Source organism: Vanacampus margaritifer, chromosome 12, assembly GCF_051991255.1.
Source record: "Vanacampus margaritifer isolate UIUO_Vmar chromosome 12, RoL_Vmar_1.0, whole genome shotgun sequence".
In the NCBI taxonomy this organism is placed as follows: Eukaryota; Metazoa; Chordata; class Actinopteri; order Syngnathiformes; family Syngnathidae; genus Vanacampus; species Vanacampus margaritifer.
In genome coordinates this window covers 394,249-410,842 of record NC_135443.1, presented here as the reverse complement: position 1 = coordinate 410,842, position 16,594 = coordinate 394,249, and the positions used below count along the sequence as shown (strand labels likewise).

Below are 16,594 nucleotides of genomic sequence, written 5' to 3'. Positions count from 1 at the left end.
TTGGAAAGTATGAAATGGATCAAATTGATTTAAAAAAAAAAACATTGCGAAAGGTACAAAAACAAAACAATGAGAGCAACATGGCGGCGTCTCTAAAGCCAACCCGGAAGTGATCGTCTGCGTCGCTCTTGTTCGTTTCGGTGAGCTTTGCTGCTGTCTGTCGGGAATGGACTTGGGATGGATGTGGAAGAAGCTTTTCAGGTGGTCGGAGAGTTCGGCGCTTACCAGAAACGAGCCGTGGCCGTCCTGGCTCTGACCCAGGTGAGACTTAAAGCATTTCATCGAAACGGTAAGCTAACACGTCCGAGTGGTTTTCGTGTCGCGAGTGACGTGGCGCATCTCGTCAGATTTTTGGACACTCGTGACAATTGACCACACATTGTTTTCTCTAAATGCACGAACTGCACAGTAGAGAGACATGTCAATGTTTGGATGTTGTGCTGGTAAACGCGTGAGCCGTAATCGCGAGTTTTCGTCGTGACAAAATCTGCTGTAAAAAAGAGCAATTGTGACTAATTAGGTTCTTGGGTGACGTTCAAACTGATTTTGACAACGACTCAACATTACATCCGAGTCACTCTTCAATTGGGCTTTCGTTGAATATATTTGTAATTATTTGTTAAGGACTCGTGAACAAACCACAATCATCGGCTTGTTGATTTTGGTGCTTATTTCTTTTGGTTGGGCGGAGTCGCAGCAAAATGACGTATACTACGAACGCCGACTGCTTGCTCCCAAATGTCAAATGTACGGCTAGAAATGTCAAACAACCGTTGACACGTGAATACAAACTCATCTTGAATAACGCGTTTTATGGTCAATCTCATTGTTAGTCACCAAATAGACAAAAGCAAGTGGGTCACCGACAACAGCTTTTATTATGGAAACTCTGGCCTATGAAAAGTTTTGCAGCCCACTTGGATTCCAAGATGTTATAATGTTTTTTTTAAAGGACAAAATAAAGGAATGGAAATGGGTTGTAAACCTCTTAGATGTATATCCTATTCTATTCAGCAGATTGTAAATGTAGTGCAGGGTTTTTCCCCCCAGTAAACCTACAGCAATTTCAGGACTATAAGCCGCACCTGACTATAAGCCGCGGGTGTTTTAATGTTACCGCACCGGGTTCCTCCTACATTCTTTTTCATAATGAGAAGGCAAAGGGTCTCGCTCGCGTTCTGTCTTTCTTATTGCATTTGGGCTCACTTGCTTTGTTTTGCTCTGCCTGACGTTCTTGCGCTTCCTTTATAGTGCGCCCCTTTGCAAGCGAAAAAGTAGCGGCTTGTATCGTTTGATACACCTTATGTTCCATCTTGGAGGGTGGGGGGTTTAAGCCTGGCGAGGGGGAAAGAAAAGCCTGGCGGGGCGCCGTTCTAATCGAACGCTGGGGGAAAGCCTGTAACGTACCAAATAGATGAGGTCGTTGTTCCGTGTGTGACTGTCGATGCGTGTGTTTCAGGTGTATATGGCGTGTCAGTCCATGTTGGTGGTTTTGGTGGGAGCATCTCCAGAGCTCCACGTGGAGAAAGACGACGGCGTCCAGTCGTCGGTCACCTTTTCCGGGGACGTGGACTCCATCGTGACGGAGGTGAGCGAAGGCGCACACGCGTCTATGAAGATGCCGCGGGCACTTCCACTTCCTGTTGTTGGTCCTCAGTGGCTCCTGGTCAAGCAGCAGGCCTACAAGGTCAGCTTGGCCGGATCGCTCTTCTTCCTCGGCCTCCTGCTGGGGAGCTTCGTCTTTGGGCCGCTGTCCGACACCGTTGGCCGGAGACCCGTTTACCTGGCGGGTGAGTACAAGGCGTGACAACGTGGCCCGGCGCCATGACATGCATACAACACAGCGTGATGTGACAAAGGCCAGTCATTAAAGCAGAGCGTGGGTCACATGACATGACGACACGTGACATGACAATCTCACATGACACGCAACGTGACGCGTCAACTTGACGGATGTGCCGGCAACATTTACGGCAACACGAGGCATGAAAATGAGGCGTTTTCCCACGGCGAGGCGTGACGAGCGGCGCGTGTGTGTGTGTGTGTGTGCAGCTCTGTTCCTGGAGGTGCTCCTGGGTTACGTGACGGCGGCGTCTCCGAGCTACGAGGTGTTCGCCGCGTCGCGCCTGCTGGTGGGCCTGATGAACGGCGCCATCGGCCTGCTCTGCTTCATCCTCACGCAGGAGTACGTGGGCAAGTCCTACTGGGCCGTGACGGGTACGCGTTTCACTTGTTCACCACAACACGTTTCGACGTGTGAAGTTATGAAGGTCAGATGAAGGTCAGCGTCATTTGTGGAGTCAATCGCAAAAGAGTCTCAAAGGGCTTGACAAGCCCGCAGTTGACAAATATAAACGTCATCGCCTCATTGAGCCGCAAGAGGGCAAGCAAAAAGTCAACAGCAACAAAAGCATCACATTTTCTTGTTTCCAGGATGATCAGGCGGCAACGGATGCCGAACGGGCAAACATTTGCTTAGTTTGTGATACTAAACAATATTAACTCGAAGAGTGCGAAAGTTCATTTGGGAAGTTGAAGCACTGCAAGAAGACGTCGTCGGGGAAACGAGTCCTCAGCTTCTGTCCAACTTTTCAACCTTTTGCCACAAGTTGCTGTTGGAAAATAATCATGCTTAATTCCTCAACTTTCCTTCCAAAGTTTACAGTCACGGCGGCACCACAAATACTGAACATGGTTGTCGGTGGTTTCCACGGTGACGGTGACTTGAGTCGTCGAATGTTGTGCGCACGGCGGCTGAGTGGCGTGTTGCTGTTTTTTCTTTTTCTTTCTACCGGCAGGAACGTTGACGAGCATGACGTTCGCGGTGGGCATCGCCCTCTTTGCAGCTTTGGGTTTCGCCATCAGGCCGTGGAGGACCCTGGCGGCGGCGGCCAACACTTGGGGGGTCCTCTGCTTCCTGCTGTCGGTGTGAGTGCCCGCACACGCGCGCGCACACGCGCACACGCGCACACGCGCACGCGCTCCGTCTTTGCCGCCGGCGAGCTTCTCACCCTTGGGGCCGTCTCTCTGGTTTTGCCAGGACGCTTCCCGAGTCTCCTCGCTGGCTCTACTGCCGCCGTCGCACCCGCCAGGCGCAGGAGGTCAGTGGAGGTCAAGTTCCGGCTCCTCATTCGCTAAATCCCATGTGGGCTGGGTGCAAATCACAAATGTGTTTTCTTTCAAACAGGAATTGATTTTCCGCCTCATTTGATTAACTCGTGACTTGATTGACGAATCGTGTGCGCGCGTTTGCAGGTGATGCGCTACATGGCACTGATGAACGGTCGGCCGGCGCACGAGCTGACTCTGCGGCCGGCGGGCGCCGATGACGGCGGGGGCGGGGCGGGCGTCCTGCAGCTGGCCACGCATCCGCTGCTCCGCCTCCGGACGCTCCTGCTCATGTATATCTGGTGAGCAGCGCTGGTTGACCTGGCGTGACCACGGCGACCGCCACACATCAGCACAAACGCGTCACGCCATCAGGCCAATGAAAATGAACTTTGTGTGTGCGTGCGCAGGTTGGTGTGCAGTCTGGTGTACTACGGCCTGACGCTTGGCGCCGGTGACATGTCAGGAAATCGTTACCTGAACGTGGCCTTGTACGGCCTCATCGAGCTTCCCGCCTACCCGATCTGCGTCTACTTTATGAACCGACCCTGGTGAGGCGCGCGCGCGCACGCACGCACGCACGCGTGTGCGGTCTTCACGGGGACTTTTATGTCAAAGTGACTTTTCGTTATTTGCGTCCAAATAGTCGTTAGCCGGCCATCAAGTGCAAAATGGACAAGCAGCTCATTCGTTTGCGTTCAAACTGAAACGAGTCCTCAAATAATTTGAGTGCTTCGCTTCCAAAAAAAAAAAAAATGCTTGAGGCATTTTTATTTTGAAGTTGAGCTCGGACTTTACCGTCAACAAAGTTGTCCTGAAATGAAGTACAATGGCTAATTATGCAAATTAAGGATGCTATTATATGCAACCTGTTGCCAGTAGTTAGCGTTAGCTACATTAGCGTTAGCAGCATTCCATTGTCCCATTTAAGATGGGCGGAACCGTCGGATGACTTTTCCCAACCCGGCTGACACGTGCGCGTGCCGCACATTTCAACAAACCAAACTCACCTCGATGTGTTTTAGTCGGCATAATCGTTGTTGTGGTTTTGACGTCACTTCGTCTCATAGTGCAAATCCTGTGGGAGGGGTTTGTCGAAAAGTTTTTACGGATGAAAATAGTGATACAAATGTTGATGATCTAAAAATGAAGACCAGTTGGTTTTTCAAAACGGGAAAAAAAAAAACCTTCAATCAGGCTGCAATCTTGAATCTGATATCTTTGATTGAGTTTCATGTTGTACATTTGATTTGCGTTGAATTTCACGTGGCACTCGAGGGAGTCCGATTGTCAGTTTGTGGCCTGGCGTCATGTGCACGTCAGAACCATGACGAGAAGGACGCCAACGTGGCCTTGACAGCAAATCAAGTGTCCGGAATTGTTGATGAAGCAAAACTTGCCACACGACGTGTTGTGACGAAAAGCTTGAATTGTGGGCAAAAATGTGGTGTTGGTTGAAGGCCCCCGTGTGAGCGTTTCGTGTCTTTCAGGGCCGGTCGGAGGAAGAGTTTGTCGGCGTTCTTGTGTTTGGCCGCGTGGGCCTGCCTCGGCGCCGTCTTCATCCCGGAACACGCAGGTGACGTGCGCTCGCGCCACACGCAAGCAACAACAAGTTCACGTGTGCTCATCTGAAAGCGAATTCCGTCAAAAAGGAAGATTTGGGAAGATGAGACACATTCGCGCGTGACAATTAGAAGAAGAAGAAAAGATTAGCTGACCCTGCAACCATTATCTTTTTTTTTTCTTTTTAAAAAATAAATCTTGAAATTCATATTCACACAACCTGTTCAAGTTGTCACAGTAAAAAGACAAATTAAAACTAACAAACTACAAAATGAACAACTCCCGATCATGGATGGCGACAGATTGAAAACCTGCCTTTGTCGTCAATGTGTGTGCGTGCGCGCGTGCGTGCGTGCAGAGACGTCGTTGGGCGTGACGTCGCTGGCGCTGTTGGGAAAGCTGACGGTGAGCGCGGCGTTCAACATCGTCTACGTGTACACGTCGGAGCTCTACCCCACCGTGGTCAGGTGAGCGGCGGCGGCGGCGGCGGCGGAGTCAATTGGCCGTCCAACCTGCAGGTGGCGCCAAAAGCTCTTCCTTTGTTTGGCTGCTTGCAGGAACGCCGGCCTGGGACTTTGCGCCATGTCCTGCAGAGTTGGAGGAATCCTCGCTCCCTTTCTTCCTTCCATGGTGACAACAGGACAAACTTCATCCCTCCCTTCTTTCTTTCTTTCCTTCCTTCCTTCCTTCCTTCCTTCCTTCCTTCCTTCCTTCCTTCCTTCCTTCCTTCCTTTCTTTCTTTCTTTCTTTCTTTCTTTCTTTCTTTCTTTCTTTCTTTCTTTCTTTCTTTCCTTCCTTCCTTCCTTCCTTCCTTCCTTCCTTCCTTCCTTCCTTCCTTCCTTCCTTCCTTCCTTCCTTCCTTCCTTCCTTCCTTCCTTCCTTCTTTCTTTCTTTCTTTCTTTCCTTCCTTCAAAAAGTGGTCCTCCAATAAGACCTCAATTACTTTTGAATAATATGACTCAAGTAAAAATGTACTCATCCAAAGACATATGTAGTGTAACTTAAGATTTTTTTTTAAGTGTAATCAGAGCATGGATGTCAAATAGATGCAAATTGACGAACAATATCACTGATTTAAAAAAGATATTTATTTGTCAAATCCAGAAAGATGAATGAAGGCCACATCATGAACAGGAAATGTGCAAAACTCATCATTCCATATTCACTCGGGTAGGGATGGGCGAGTATCGGTATCGGGGCAATAGCCGTCCTCGTTTTCAAGGTATCAGTACTTGCGCATTTTAAGATGAGGAACTAGAAATGATTTGTGATTGTTTTTGTTTTTTTTCTGGGCAATTTGACATATAAAAAGTACTGGTGGTATCAGTACTTGATATCAGTGACTACTCAAGAGTTGAGTACTTGTACTGCTGCTCTCGATCCTCCCTAAGCTCTGACTACGTACTCCAATTGGCCCCTTTTCCCATTCATTACAGACAAAATGTCTGTCAATGTTTGGTGGCTCACATGGATGCAAATGATGTTAATTTATTTATTTTACTTGGATGCTAATTGTGACGATGGTGACGACTGAAGCCTTTTTGTGCGGCAGCGGGCGATGGCGGCGGCCGTGCCGTTCAGCGTCTTCAGTTTGAGCGGCCTCTCCGCCGGCGCTCTGGTGCTCCTGCTGCCCGAGACCCTCAACGCGCCGCCGGCACACACGCTGGAGCAACTCGTTGCCGGCCGCAGCCGAGTTCTGGAAAACAAGGTGACGCACATGCAACGAACGGTCTTGCTTGTAACAAGTCGCTCAAAATGATGCTTGAGTAAAAGAAAAGAGGTTTTGCGTGCCTTTTGGAATATTCTTCAAGGAAACTCATTTGCTGTCCAAAGGCATCCAAAGTCATTTTGTCAGTCCAGTGGGGTCTTGAGATAAGAGTTGAATTTATCCCGTGACCACGCTTGTATCTCAAATCATCCTTGCCCACTGAAATGAATGGAAATGCCATTAATCTCTTACAACCCAACAAAAAAAAACTTGATTGTAATGTTGTTGTTTTTAGTAAGCACTCTAATACGACGTCGAGCAATAAGTAATGATTTAATGCTACAATTGAATTCATAGTTCTGCTCCCTCTGCTGAGCCCCGCTTGGTCACCAGGGGGCGGTACAATAGTCACGCAGACGCAAACGAAGAAGAGACGACTCCTAATACTGCCGCTGCTGCGACGCCGTGACGGTAGTTGCCGAAGATAAAGAATTTGGAGTATTTGAGTATTATTTTTCCTGTTGAAACGCATATACGTACGTCTATATCCATGACTTCTAAAGCAGCGACAAGCAATGCTAACTGTTAACATGGCAATGGCATTTTGCATTGTTTGTTAGCATTAAGCTAAGCAAGTTCTTTCCTAAGGCAAAGCTAAGTTGTTTTTAATACCCAAAGTGTCATGTTGTAGTTTTCATGTTTAGTTTGAGAGTAAACTTTAGCTTGGAGGCTCTTTTTAGAAAAATTGTCCACTATTTGCAAATGCAACTGATTATATTTGATATATTTTTTCTTATGAGAATATTACTGTGTATGAAAACGCAGCAAAACATTTTCTCGCTCTCTCTGAACTGGTGGTGGCTGAGTGCTGTCAAGTATGCTGCCGCCATCTAGTGGTGGGGATCTGAAGCGCACTCATTACTCTCATTTTGCGCATATCTCAAGACAAAATAATTGCTCAAGTGGCTCAAGTCATAAGGCACTCGTATCTCAAGGCACCACTCTAATGAAAAGTTTATATATATATATAATAAAGTGAGTGATTGGAATTGTGGTGTTTTGATGACTTGAGAAGTTGATGACGTGCACGTCTGCTAATGAGCCAAATTAGCGCGATCATCATTTGATGTTTTTGTGATTTGCTCTCTCCTGATCGTCAGCCGCTCCTCTATGGAGATGACAAGTAAGAAATGAACATCAAGCGTCACGAGAAGCAAACGGCGGCCGAGCGGCGCATCCGACTGGCCACCGGACCTCAAGATGGTGGCCGGCTTCCCTCCAAGTGAGCGAGCGGGACCAGCCAGGAAGGACGCTGAGAGTTCTTACAAAAATTGCAGAAGATTTTTTTTGCAATGCTGCCTCAAATTGTTTCATGATGAAACCTGTTTCAATTGTGATTGTTATTTGTCACATGTATACATGCTTACTAAATGCTCTATTTTTGTCATGACAAGTTTGTCCTCGTTTCTTCAATGATACTAAAAACAGGAGTGATGACGGCAAAGTGGACATTTGGATGACTTCAAGTGCCTTGAATGTCAAGTCATTCAAGAAGGCATATTGTTTTGTTTTGTTGTTTGTTATTATTTTTATTTAAACCAAGGCTGTTGGAAGTGAGTGGAGCATAGCTTGGTGAAAGAAAAACAAAACTTGCTCTCACACAACGTAGGCATCTTCTTTTGGGGCCTTTGGTACAACAACCACCTTTTGCACCAAAAATAAAAATCCAACTACTCAATTATTTTCTTTTGTACTCCAATCAGACTGTTTGCTGTTTGAGTTCCTGTGGGATTATGTCTCTGTGGATTGATTTTGGAGAAGTGTCCGTGGCCTCCTGGTGGCGATTTTTGCCTTTAAAATGGCTTAAAGCTTGTCCCAATGACTAAAGTGAACTTAAATGTGCAAATGGATTTTGTACAATAATGCACCTCTACGGTTACTTACTTACTAGTTTGTAACTATATCGAAAAGAAGAAAATAATTATGGTTAACAGAATGCATAGACGTAATCTTAAACGGGAGTAGACACCATGGCGTCCGTAAACCGTGTGACGTGGGTTTAGAGTGTCTAGATTTATGATTTTTTTTTTCCTTTCTGATTTTGGATTTAGGGATTGCAGGTGCAGTTTCTGCTATGGCCGCCGGATGTCACTGCTGCATGAAAACGTCGATTAAGCCGCCGGTGACGTCATTGCTCGGGTATTTTCAAGATGGCGCCGGTCTGTAGCTTGAATGCCGCCGCCGGAGGAAAAAAAACGTCAACAGGAGACATTGAGGACATTTGAGGCTCTTTTGTCCGCAAGCGACGCTGACTCGCCCCGCCGGAGGATGTTGTGTTGCCGCAAATGAGCGCGGCGTGCCCGGATAGCGTCAGCTAGCACCCCCCCCTGGCCCCGGCTAACCTCTCCGACCTCCCCCGGTACGTGCGGCTAAAGATGCGGCTAGGATGCTAACCTCCTCCCGCTGCGCTGCTGGGCCGACAAGGCGGGCCGGACGGTTCGAGGCTCGAGCCGGCCGGCGGCCCTGAGGCTGATGGCGGCGACGAGGGAGCTCGCGGACTCGGTGGTCGTCGACGTGAACGACAACGAGGAGGAGGAAGGCGGCGGCGGCGGAGTCAGACAAGCGGTCGCGGCGACGGCACTCAAATGTCCCGTGACGCGGAAAGAAGCCGGCGGGATGCTGGACCTGGCGGAGCGCTACGTCCTCCAGGACCACCGCGGCCTAAACGGAAGCACCGAGTCGCGAAGTGAGGAGGAGGAGTTGACGGGAGGACGAGGAGGAACCGGGGGCCTCTCCGCTTCCTGTCCAGTTGCTTGCGGGGCACAAGTGTCAGGCGACTCGACGGCTTTGGTGGGGCCGCCATGCTCGGGACAAGCAGCGGGGACGTGGCCGCGCTCCGAACCGCAGGCGGACGTCATGCCCAACGGGCGAGCTGACAGTTGCCGCGCGACGGTCGTCAACGGGGGCTGTCATGAGGCCGGTGCCGAGGCCCGAGACGAGCGCTGCGACCTGCCCGTCTCCGCGGACCCCCCCGAGCCGGCCTCAAGCGCCGCCGGACCGCCATCGCCAGATTCGTCAGCGGCTTCCGAACTGAGCAGCGAGGACAGCTTGCCCTCCGAAGAGGAGGACGACAACAATGCCGGGCCCGCTTGGGCCTTCAGACCTCACACTTTGAGGACCGAACCGAACCTTCACAGCACGTCGCTGAGCTGCGACGCCACCCCGCTGTCGCCCACCGACGAGGGGGGCTTCACTTTCGGGGAGCACGGCGGCGACTTTCGGGGAGTTTTCGAAGCGGGCCGACGCCAGAGTGCACCCGAACCGGACCTCCGAGCGCAGGCCAACTGCGACGGGAACGCCCTCGCCACCAAGAGGTTCGGAATTGTTCACTTCTTCACCAGGTACACACCAACACAGCGTGGGACATTTGGCAACACTGCAACAACTTTGGGGAAGTACATCAGAACTGCCAAGAAAGTTTACAAATAAAATCAGTTAAGGGTTGCAACTAGTGATTTGTTTTCTCTCCACATAATCAATTAGTCAGCTATCAAAAACATTTTTCAATCTCCTGTTTCAAAATCAGCAAAAATGTTGATCGGCAATTTCCAAAGCAAAAGATTGCAAATGTTGTCAATTGATAAAACACTAAAGTCTGCTTTCATGGAGTTAAAGAGCAACAATTGATTGATGAAACGACACCCAATCAATTATCAAATGAGTTAACCACTATTTTAATAATTAATCATTTTTAGATACCTTCATTAAAGAGTTTCAGTGTCTGAAAAGGGAACGTTCTCCGATTTCTGAGTGACTCGTGTCATTTCACAATAGCACATTTTTGCTTTTTTGCTGATTTTCTGACTGACCAAATCCAAAAGAATCACTATCTGTTTAGTGTGTGTGTGTGTTTTTTGTTTGCATTTTCTGCACAAAAGATTATTATCAAACGCAGAGAATCTCCAGATGAATCGATTGCGATGTGAAGCTTGAGCGAGTGTAATGTCGGTATGACACGCCCAGTGACAGCTGCCAGTCGTCCGCACTGCCCACAATGCATCTGCGTTACCGTGGAGACGTGTCGCAACAGCTCACAGCACGTGGCACTTCCTGTTGCCTTCGTCTTGCACTTCCTCTTCCTCTCAACTGTGACCTTGTGACGCGCCCGCAGGAGCCTGTTCCTTAGGAGAGCCAAAGAGTCCGCGCCGCCGGCCCACGATGCACCAGGGTGGAGACTGTTCGCCAAGCCCAGAGAGGACGCCGCCAAAGAAGGAGGAGCCGCCGCCTCGTCTACGGAGCAGGTTAGTGTGAGCGTCACGAGCTCTGCGATTGGCTGATGTGGTCGGTGCATCATCATGTGCCGTACAAGTGGTCGGTCCCATGTCATCATGTGACGGTGTGATCCGCCGCCGCCGCCGCCTTTCCTAAAGGCTCGGTCGTGCGCCACCGTCACATGACGTCGGCAAGCATGAAGTCGATCACGACCACTCGAACCTTTCAATTGCGTTTTGCTGAGCTGGAGGGAAAGGCCGATTGGTCGAAGGCTATGACATTACATAAAATTGGCACTAGCTCCCCCTGTGGGTCTCTGCTGGGATTACACAATGGCTAACAGGTGCTGTTGTGCGCGTGCAGGTGTCTCCTCAGCGCCCCCCAGCGACAGGAAGGAGGAAGAACCTGGACTTCGAGCCCCTCTCCACCACAGCGCTCATCCTGGAGGACCGCCCGCCGTCAGTACCTCCACTTCCAAGTACCAGTTGAGGCAGCAGCGCTAGTGCAACAACTAGTAGCAGTCGTAGCACCATGAGCAGGAAGTCTTGCTGATGGTGGACATTTGTGCACACTTTAGATTATTGGCAAGGATACAAAAAATCAATGACATCATCAGCAACGAGTTGACTTTGATTACACTTCAACAGATGTGAAGTCTTGCAGCAACTGCTTTTGAGTGGGAACAGCAGCAACTCGTGGCACTGCTGCTGCTAGTAGCTGCTAGTAGCATTAACACAAGTTTTAGCACAACTTCCAGCGGTTGCACGAGTAGCCAGCAATGCTAGCACTACTGTTACTTGTAGTGATGGGACGATTACAAGTAGAGTAGTAGCATTGCTAGCAATAGCAGCTGGTAGTTAGTTGTTATTATCACTACTAGTTGAAGGAGTGTCAGTTCCAAGTATCAATAACAAGTGGGAGTTGTTGCATCAAGTCGTGTTTGTCGTGGCTGCGTTGGGATGTTGCGCACGCGTCACGTGTGCGGGCTGACGCGTGCGCTGCCTCTGATTGGCTCCTCAGGAACCTTCCCGCCAAATCTGAGGAGGAGACGCAACGACACAAACTGGAGTACGAGGAGATGGTGGCCGGGGCCAAGAGGAGAGGTGACGCGCGCGCACGCACGCACGCACGCACGCACGCACGCACGTCGTTCGGAAATCATGTTTTTTTACAAACGGCATCAAGTCGATGTGTAACAAATGTTTTTGCGTCAGAGTTGAAGGACGCTCAGAAGAAGAAACGTCAGATGAAGGAGCGACATCGTCAGGAGGACAGCATCTCCAACGCCATGGTGGTGTGGAACACGCACATCCTGCCGCACTGGGACGCCGTGTGGGTGTCCGTCCGTCCGTCCGTCCGTCCGTCCGTCCGTCCGTTCGCCCGCGCTTGTTGACATGTTTCGCTGTTTGCTGATGTTGCCCGTCCGGCGTGTGCGTGCAGGAAGGCCACGCGTCGTGTGAGGGAGTTGTGGTGGCAAGGCCTTCCTCCCAGCGTGAGAGGACGCGTGTGGAGTCTCGCCATCGGGAACGAGCTCAACATCACCGCGGGTATGTGACGCCCGCCAACAGAAAACTGCACAATATGTCGGCCGCTGCGTCTTCCGCATCTCTGCAAAAGACATTTTGATGTCGTCGAGCTCCGCAAAACTGAAAGAATCCATTGGAGTGCTCTTAATCCAATAATAATAATAATAATAATCCATCCGGTTTACACGGAGACGTTTTCGTTGGTCCGATTGAAAAGGTGTGGTCGCCCGCTTCCATCATGTGACGTGATCCGTTCCGATCGCTTTCATCCGATCGGCAGCCGTGCGGACGTCACGCCATCCTGTGACATCACCACATTTGCCAAGATGGAGTTCATGCGTCATTCGGCACAGCAGTCGCGATCAAGATGTTGATGTTGATCCAAACAAGTTCAATTCATTCATTTCAATGGCCAGCGATCCAATTTCGGCGAGCCGCTGCGTGTTCATTTTCACGCAAAGTCAACCAACGGGATGAGCTTGAACTTCCCGCCTCCCGCCTGAAGATGGCGCTGAATGCATGTTGTGTTTCCGCAGAGCTCTACGACATCTTCCTGTGCCGCGCCAAAGAGAAGTGGCGGAGCTACAGCGAGACCAGCTCGGTCAACAACGACAGCGAGAGCGGTGCGTCTCGGCACGTTCGCCAACGGGACGCCCGGCTGCTGACCTTTGACCCTTGTGCTTGCCTTGCCAGACGGCGGCGCCTCGCTGGCCGACAGAGAGTCCAGTCTGGACCTCATCAAGCTGGACATTTCCAGAACCTTCCCTTCGCTCTTCATATTCCAGAAGGTTTGCTTGCGCCGCCGACGTCACATGACAGGAAGTTCGCTTCCTCAACGTGGAAGTGTGTGCGTGTGTGCGCAGGGTGGTCCCTACCACGACGTCCTCCACAGCGTGTTGGGAGCGTACACGTGCTATCGACCCGACATTGGCTATGTAGGTCACTCACACACACGCACGTTTGTTTGTAACTAAGGATAGGCAAGTACTGAAACCAGGTTTCGTACCAAAGTATCGGGTACTTGCGACGGTGGCTGATACTACAAGTCAAAAAAATTAAACGGATAATCTAGAAAAAGTCCCAATGGAAATGCTTCTACAACTTTATTCAACAGATACAGTTAAGTATTTTAGTCCATTTTGACGTGTGTTCTATACAAAATATATATTTACTGACCAAATAAAAAAAGAGACTAGAAAATGTTGTGGCATTTTAAGGAAAATGCAATAATTGGATGTCTCCGTTTTTCTTTCAAATGTTCTGTCCTTTTTTTTCATGATATTTGATGCATTGAAATGAGTTGGTGTGGTTACAGGAGACGACTTAAGAGTCGAGTACTCGTGCTGGTATCGGTGTGGACAGAACCGGTCAAGAACATTCGTCATTTCCAAACGTTGTTGTCGGCATTTTGGTGCCGTTTTTTCCTTTTTCTTGTTTTGGACGCGTGTGTCTTGCGCGTGTGCGCAGGTTCAAGGAATGTCCTTCATCGCCGCCGTCCTCATCCTCAACCTGGAGGAGGCCGACGCCTTCGTCACCTTCGCTAACCTGCTCAACAAGCCGTGCCAGATGGCCTTCTTCCGCGTCGACCACGGCCTGGTACGTGCGCACGCACACGCACGCACGCACGCACACGCACGCACGCACGCACGCACGCACGCAGCTGACGTCAGTGCGTGCGCGGGACCTTTCAGATGCTGAAGTATTTTGCCGTGTTCGAGGTGTTCTTCGAGGAGAACCTCCCGCGCCTCTTCAGCCACTTCCGGACCAACAAGCTGACCCCCGACCTCTACCTGATCGACTGGTGAGTGGTGCGACGGCTGTCAGGGGGCGGGGCTCTAACCGGACGCCGGTCTGCGCCCGCTTCAGGATCTTCACGCTGTACAGCAAGTCGCTGCCGCTGGACGTGGCGTGCCGCGTGTGGGACGTGTTCTGCCGCGACGGCGAGGAGAGCCTGTTCCGGACGGGTCTGGGCATCCTGCGCCTCTTCCAGGACGTCCTGCTGCAGATGGACTTCATCCGCATGGCGCAGTTCCTCAGCCGGCTGCCCGACGAGCTGCAGGCGCACGCGCTCTTCGCCGCCATGGCCGCCACGCACATGATCAGCAGGAACCGACGCTGGGCTCAGGTCAGGGCGGACGTGGGACGGACGTGGGACGGACGTGGGACGGACGTTGGGGCTTCCGCGCGTCTGCTCACGTTCTTCATCTTTGCTTATTAGTCAACAAAATAATTTGCCACATTAACAAGCACGTCCCATGAGAAGTTTAAATGTCTGTTTTCATTTGACTTAGGAAGTCACATTGTCCCGTCACTATTTTTAGAACAGACCCCGGCTCCTGTTATCTTTGGGGACACGCAGGCACACATAATACAAATATTGACACTTTTTTTTTTCTGCGAAGGAACCCGTGAGTCTCTTAATAATAATTTCATATTGACGAAAGGAAACCAAGTGGAAATCTTCCACGTCAATGAGGCAGCACCGGCAGACTTAAAAGTCAGGGGACGACTCATGATGTCATACTGCCCCCGATGGCCACAAGGTGCAGCGCAAGTGATGAGTGCATGAAAGCGTTGGAAGGCATTTGCGTTGATTTGCGTTGATTTGCGTTGATTTGCGTTGATTTGCGTTGGTTTGCGTGGGAGGGTTGGCGGCGTTTGCGTTCCAAGTGCGCCGACGGAACCTGCAGGCGCCGCCATTTTGACCGCTTTTGTCCTTGTTTTGCTTTCAGGTCTTCTCGTCGCTGCTCAAGGACAAAAACAAAGAGATGGAAAAGAGTACAAGCCCCGCCCTCGCTAGCCAACGCTAGCGAGCCACGTGCAATGGCAGGAAGTGGATGCGCCAAAATGGCGTTTTCGTCTTGTCCAGTCAGCGTGACCCCACAAGCCCCTCGTTGCTGCTTTGTCCCAAACACACACACACACACACACAACTTTTCGACAGTTTTGCGGATGTTTGTGCAGAAGTGAAAGTTTTTGTTTTGGGCCAGTTAAACATGTCAAAAGTGAAAAAGCAACAACCGCAACAAAAGCTGGAAAGGCGCTGGCTGGCGCACACACGGCCGTTGCGTGTGCAACTTGCTAAGTTGTGGCGTTCCTTCGGCGTGGCCGCAAATGAAGAACGTTTGGTTTGCTGGCGTCAGGCAGCGACGCCGGCCGGCCCTCCAAAAGGCGCACTTTTAGGAAAACACGGCAAAATAACAACTCATCACGTCCGCACGTTACAATTCAGCCATTTGTCAAAAACTCAAGTGTGAAATCCAACCGTTATTTTGATCAACAATCAATTGTTGATGTTTTGATAATCGGTCATTTGGAATCCTTGTCAACATGTTCAAGTGCGAAATTTGTGTCATCGTCCCTGAAAGCGGGCGCATTTCTTGCGAATGAAACGTTTGCAAACGCCGGCGAGGCAACAAAAGCAGACGCTCACTCATCAATTCATGAAGACAAAAAAGTTGAAGACGCAAATTGTCTTCAGAAGCCGCCGCACCTGCAAGTAACCGCTTGCTCATTTTTGCCGTCATTAAACAATACGGCAATCATAACAAAAAAATACATTAGTATCCAATTAATCAATGAAGCTGATCATCAATTGTTAAAAATATGGCGCTCGCTGCAACTTTTGACATTTGTTTGTCGGCGCTTGCTGCCGAAAAACGCTAACCTTTTCATTCATGTGGTCGTGCTTGTCTCCCACCCGTGAGGTTGTGGGTTTGATCCTCACCCCTGGTGACCACGTGGACGTGTCCTTGAGCAAGGCACCGATTTGTGGACCTGGCAGCCGCCGACCGCTGACGTGTGAATGTGAGCCTTTGATATGGATTGCAGTCGATTCCAACCTTCCGTCATGAATCAAAACTTCCCAAAGTCAGCGTGGGACCCCCGAGGAAGGCGGGAAGGCGTCCTCGTGTGAGGCCGACGTCTTGTCACGTGACAAGCACTCCGTGGCGAGAACCAACCAACGCAGCCTCCAAATCAGTCCAAGTGGTTGTTGTTACACTCCCGACCAGCAGGGGCAGCATTCCAGCTTGAAAAGACTTGAAATAGAGACGCGCGTTTCAATGAAGCATTGAGATGATTTGATCGATTGTGGATTCATGTTACAAATATGAATTTTATTTAAATTTGCTTTTTTTTCTACATCATGAAGACGCTTTGTTTGATTTCAAAATTTTAATGTACAGTTTTTTCCTAACGCCTTACAGGTGATGTAAAGAAAGCAGAAAAGAAGAAAAAGCTTTTCATAAACAGCCACCAGTTAAACATGTAAATAAAATATCTCAGCAAAACTACAAAAAAGTCAAATGATGTGATTTTTATTTTTTTATTTATGTTTTTTGGGGTTTGCTTGTCTGGCTTGTGTGCTGCCACCGCTAGAGGGCGACAAAGTCACGCAGGAAGCACTTCATCTTTT

General features: G+C 49.9%; 2 protein-coding genes and 1 long non-coding RNA gene across 4 annotated transcripts in view; 2 read left to right on the top strand and 1 right to left on the bottom strand.

The window, feature by feature from the left end:
* The first annotated feature begins 90 nt into the window (after window positions 1-90).
* On the top strand, window positions 91-7,832 carry slc22a15 (solute carrier family 22 member 15). The gene is made up of 13 exons (XM_077581184.1): window positions 91-261; window positions 1,460-1,588; window positions 1,658-1,790; window positions 2,053-2,217; window positions 2,799-2,928; window positions 3,041-3,101; window positions 3,256-3,410; window positions 3,519-3,659; window positions 4,599-4,684; window positions 5,030-5,138; window positions 5,229-5,301; window positions 6,224-6,379; window positions 7,540-7,832. The coding sequence occupies exons 1-13, from the start codon at window positions 178-180 to the stop codon at window positions 7,564-7,566; spliced, it is 1,449 nt and encodes a 482-aa protein (XP_077437310.1). The 5' UTR covers window positions 91-177; the 3' UTR covers window positions 7,567-7,832.
* Window positions 6,229-16,594, bottom strand: part of LOC144061096 (uncharacterized) — a 38,023-nt gene continuing 27,657 nt past the window's right edge. Inside the window, exons 4-5 of the long non-coding RNA XR_013296077.1 lie at window positions 6,463-6,598; window positions 6,229-6,367 (exon numbers count right to left, since the gene is read on the bottom strand). This is a non-coding gene — a long non-coding RNA (uncharacterized LOC144061096). The remainder of the gene's footprint in view (window positions 6,368-6,462; window positions 6,599-16,594) is intronic.
* Window positions 8,563-16,485, top strand: LOC144061093 (TBC1 domain family member 12-like). Of its 2 annotated transcripts, none has more exons than XM_077581183.1 (13): window positions 8,563-9,753; window positions 10,551-10,680; window positions 11,015-11,109; window positions 11,672-11,754; window positions 11,866-11,983; window positions 12,092-12,198; window positions 12,714-12,800; window positions 12,871-12,965; window positions 13,041-13,112; window positions 13,645-13,773; window positions 13,869-13,978; window positions 14,044-14,302; window positions 14,910-16,485. In XM_077581183.1, the coding sequence occupies exons 1-13, from the start codon at window positions 8,912-8,914 to the stop codon at window positions 14,985-14,987; spliced, it is 2,205 nt and encodes a 734-aa protein (XP_077437309.1). In that variant the 5' UTR covers window positions 8,563-8,911; the 3' UTR covers window positions 14,988-16,485. The 2 variants fall into 2 exon arrangements, with proteins under 2 accessions (XP_077437309.1, XP_077437308.1); XM_077581182.1 differs by having other exon boundaries at window positions 8,563-9,780.

Bases quoted from the DNA above. Each gene is read 5' to 3' on its own strand.
- slc22a15 (XM_077581184.1), top strand. From the start codon at position 178: ATGGATGTGGAAGAAGCTTTTCAGGTGGTCGGAGAGTTCGGCGCTTAC. The intron at 262-1,459 runs GTGAGACTTAAA...CGTGTGTTTCAG, and splicing joins CCGTCCTGGCTCTGACCCAG to GTGTATATGGCGTGTCAGTC. The intron at 1,791-2,052 runs GTGAGTACAAGG...GTGTGTGTGCAG, and splicing joins GAGACCCGTTTACCTGGCGG to CTCTGTTCCTGGAGGTGCTC.
- LOC144061093 (XM_077581182.1), top strand. From the start codon at position 8,912: ATGGCGGCGACGAGGGAGCTCGCGGACTCGGTGGTCGTCGACGTGAAC. The intron at 9,781-10,550 runs GTACACACCAAC...ACGCGCCCGCAG, and splicing joins ATTGTTCACTTCTTCACCAG to GAGCCTGTTCCTTAGGAGAG. The intron at 11,984-12,091 runs GTGGGTGTCCGT...GTGTGCGTGCAG, and splicing joins CTGCCGCACTGGGACGCCGT to GAAGGCCACGCGTCGTGTGA.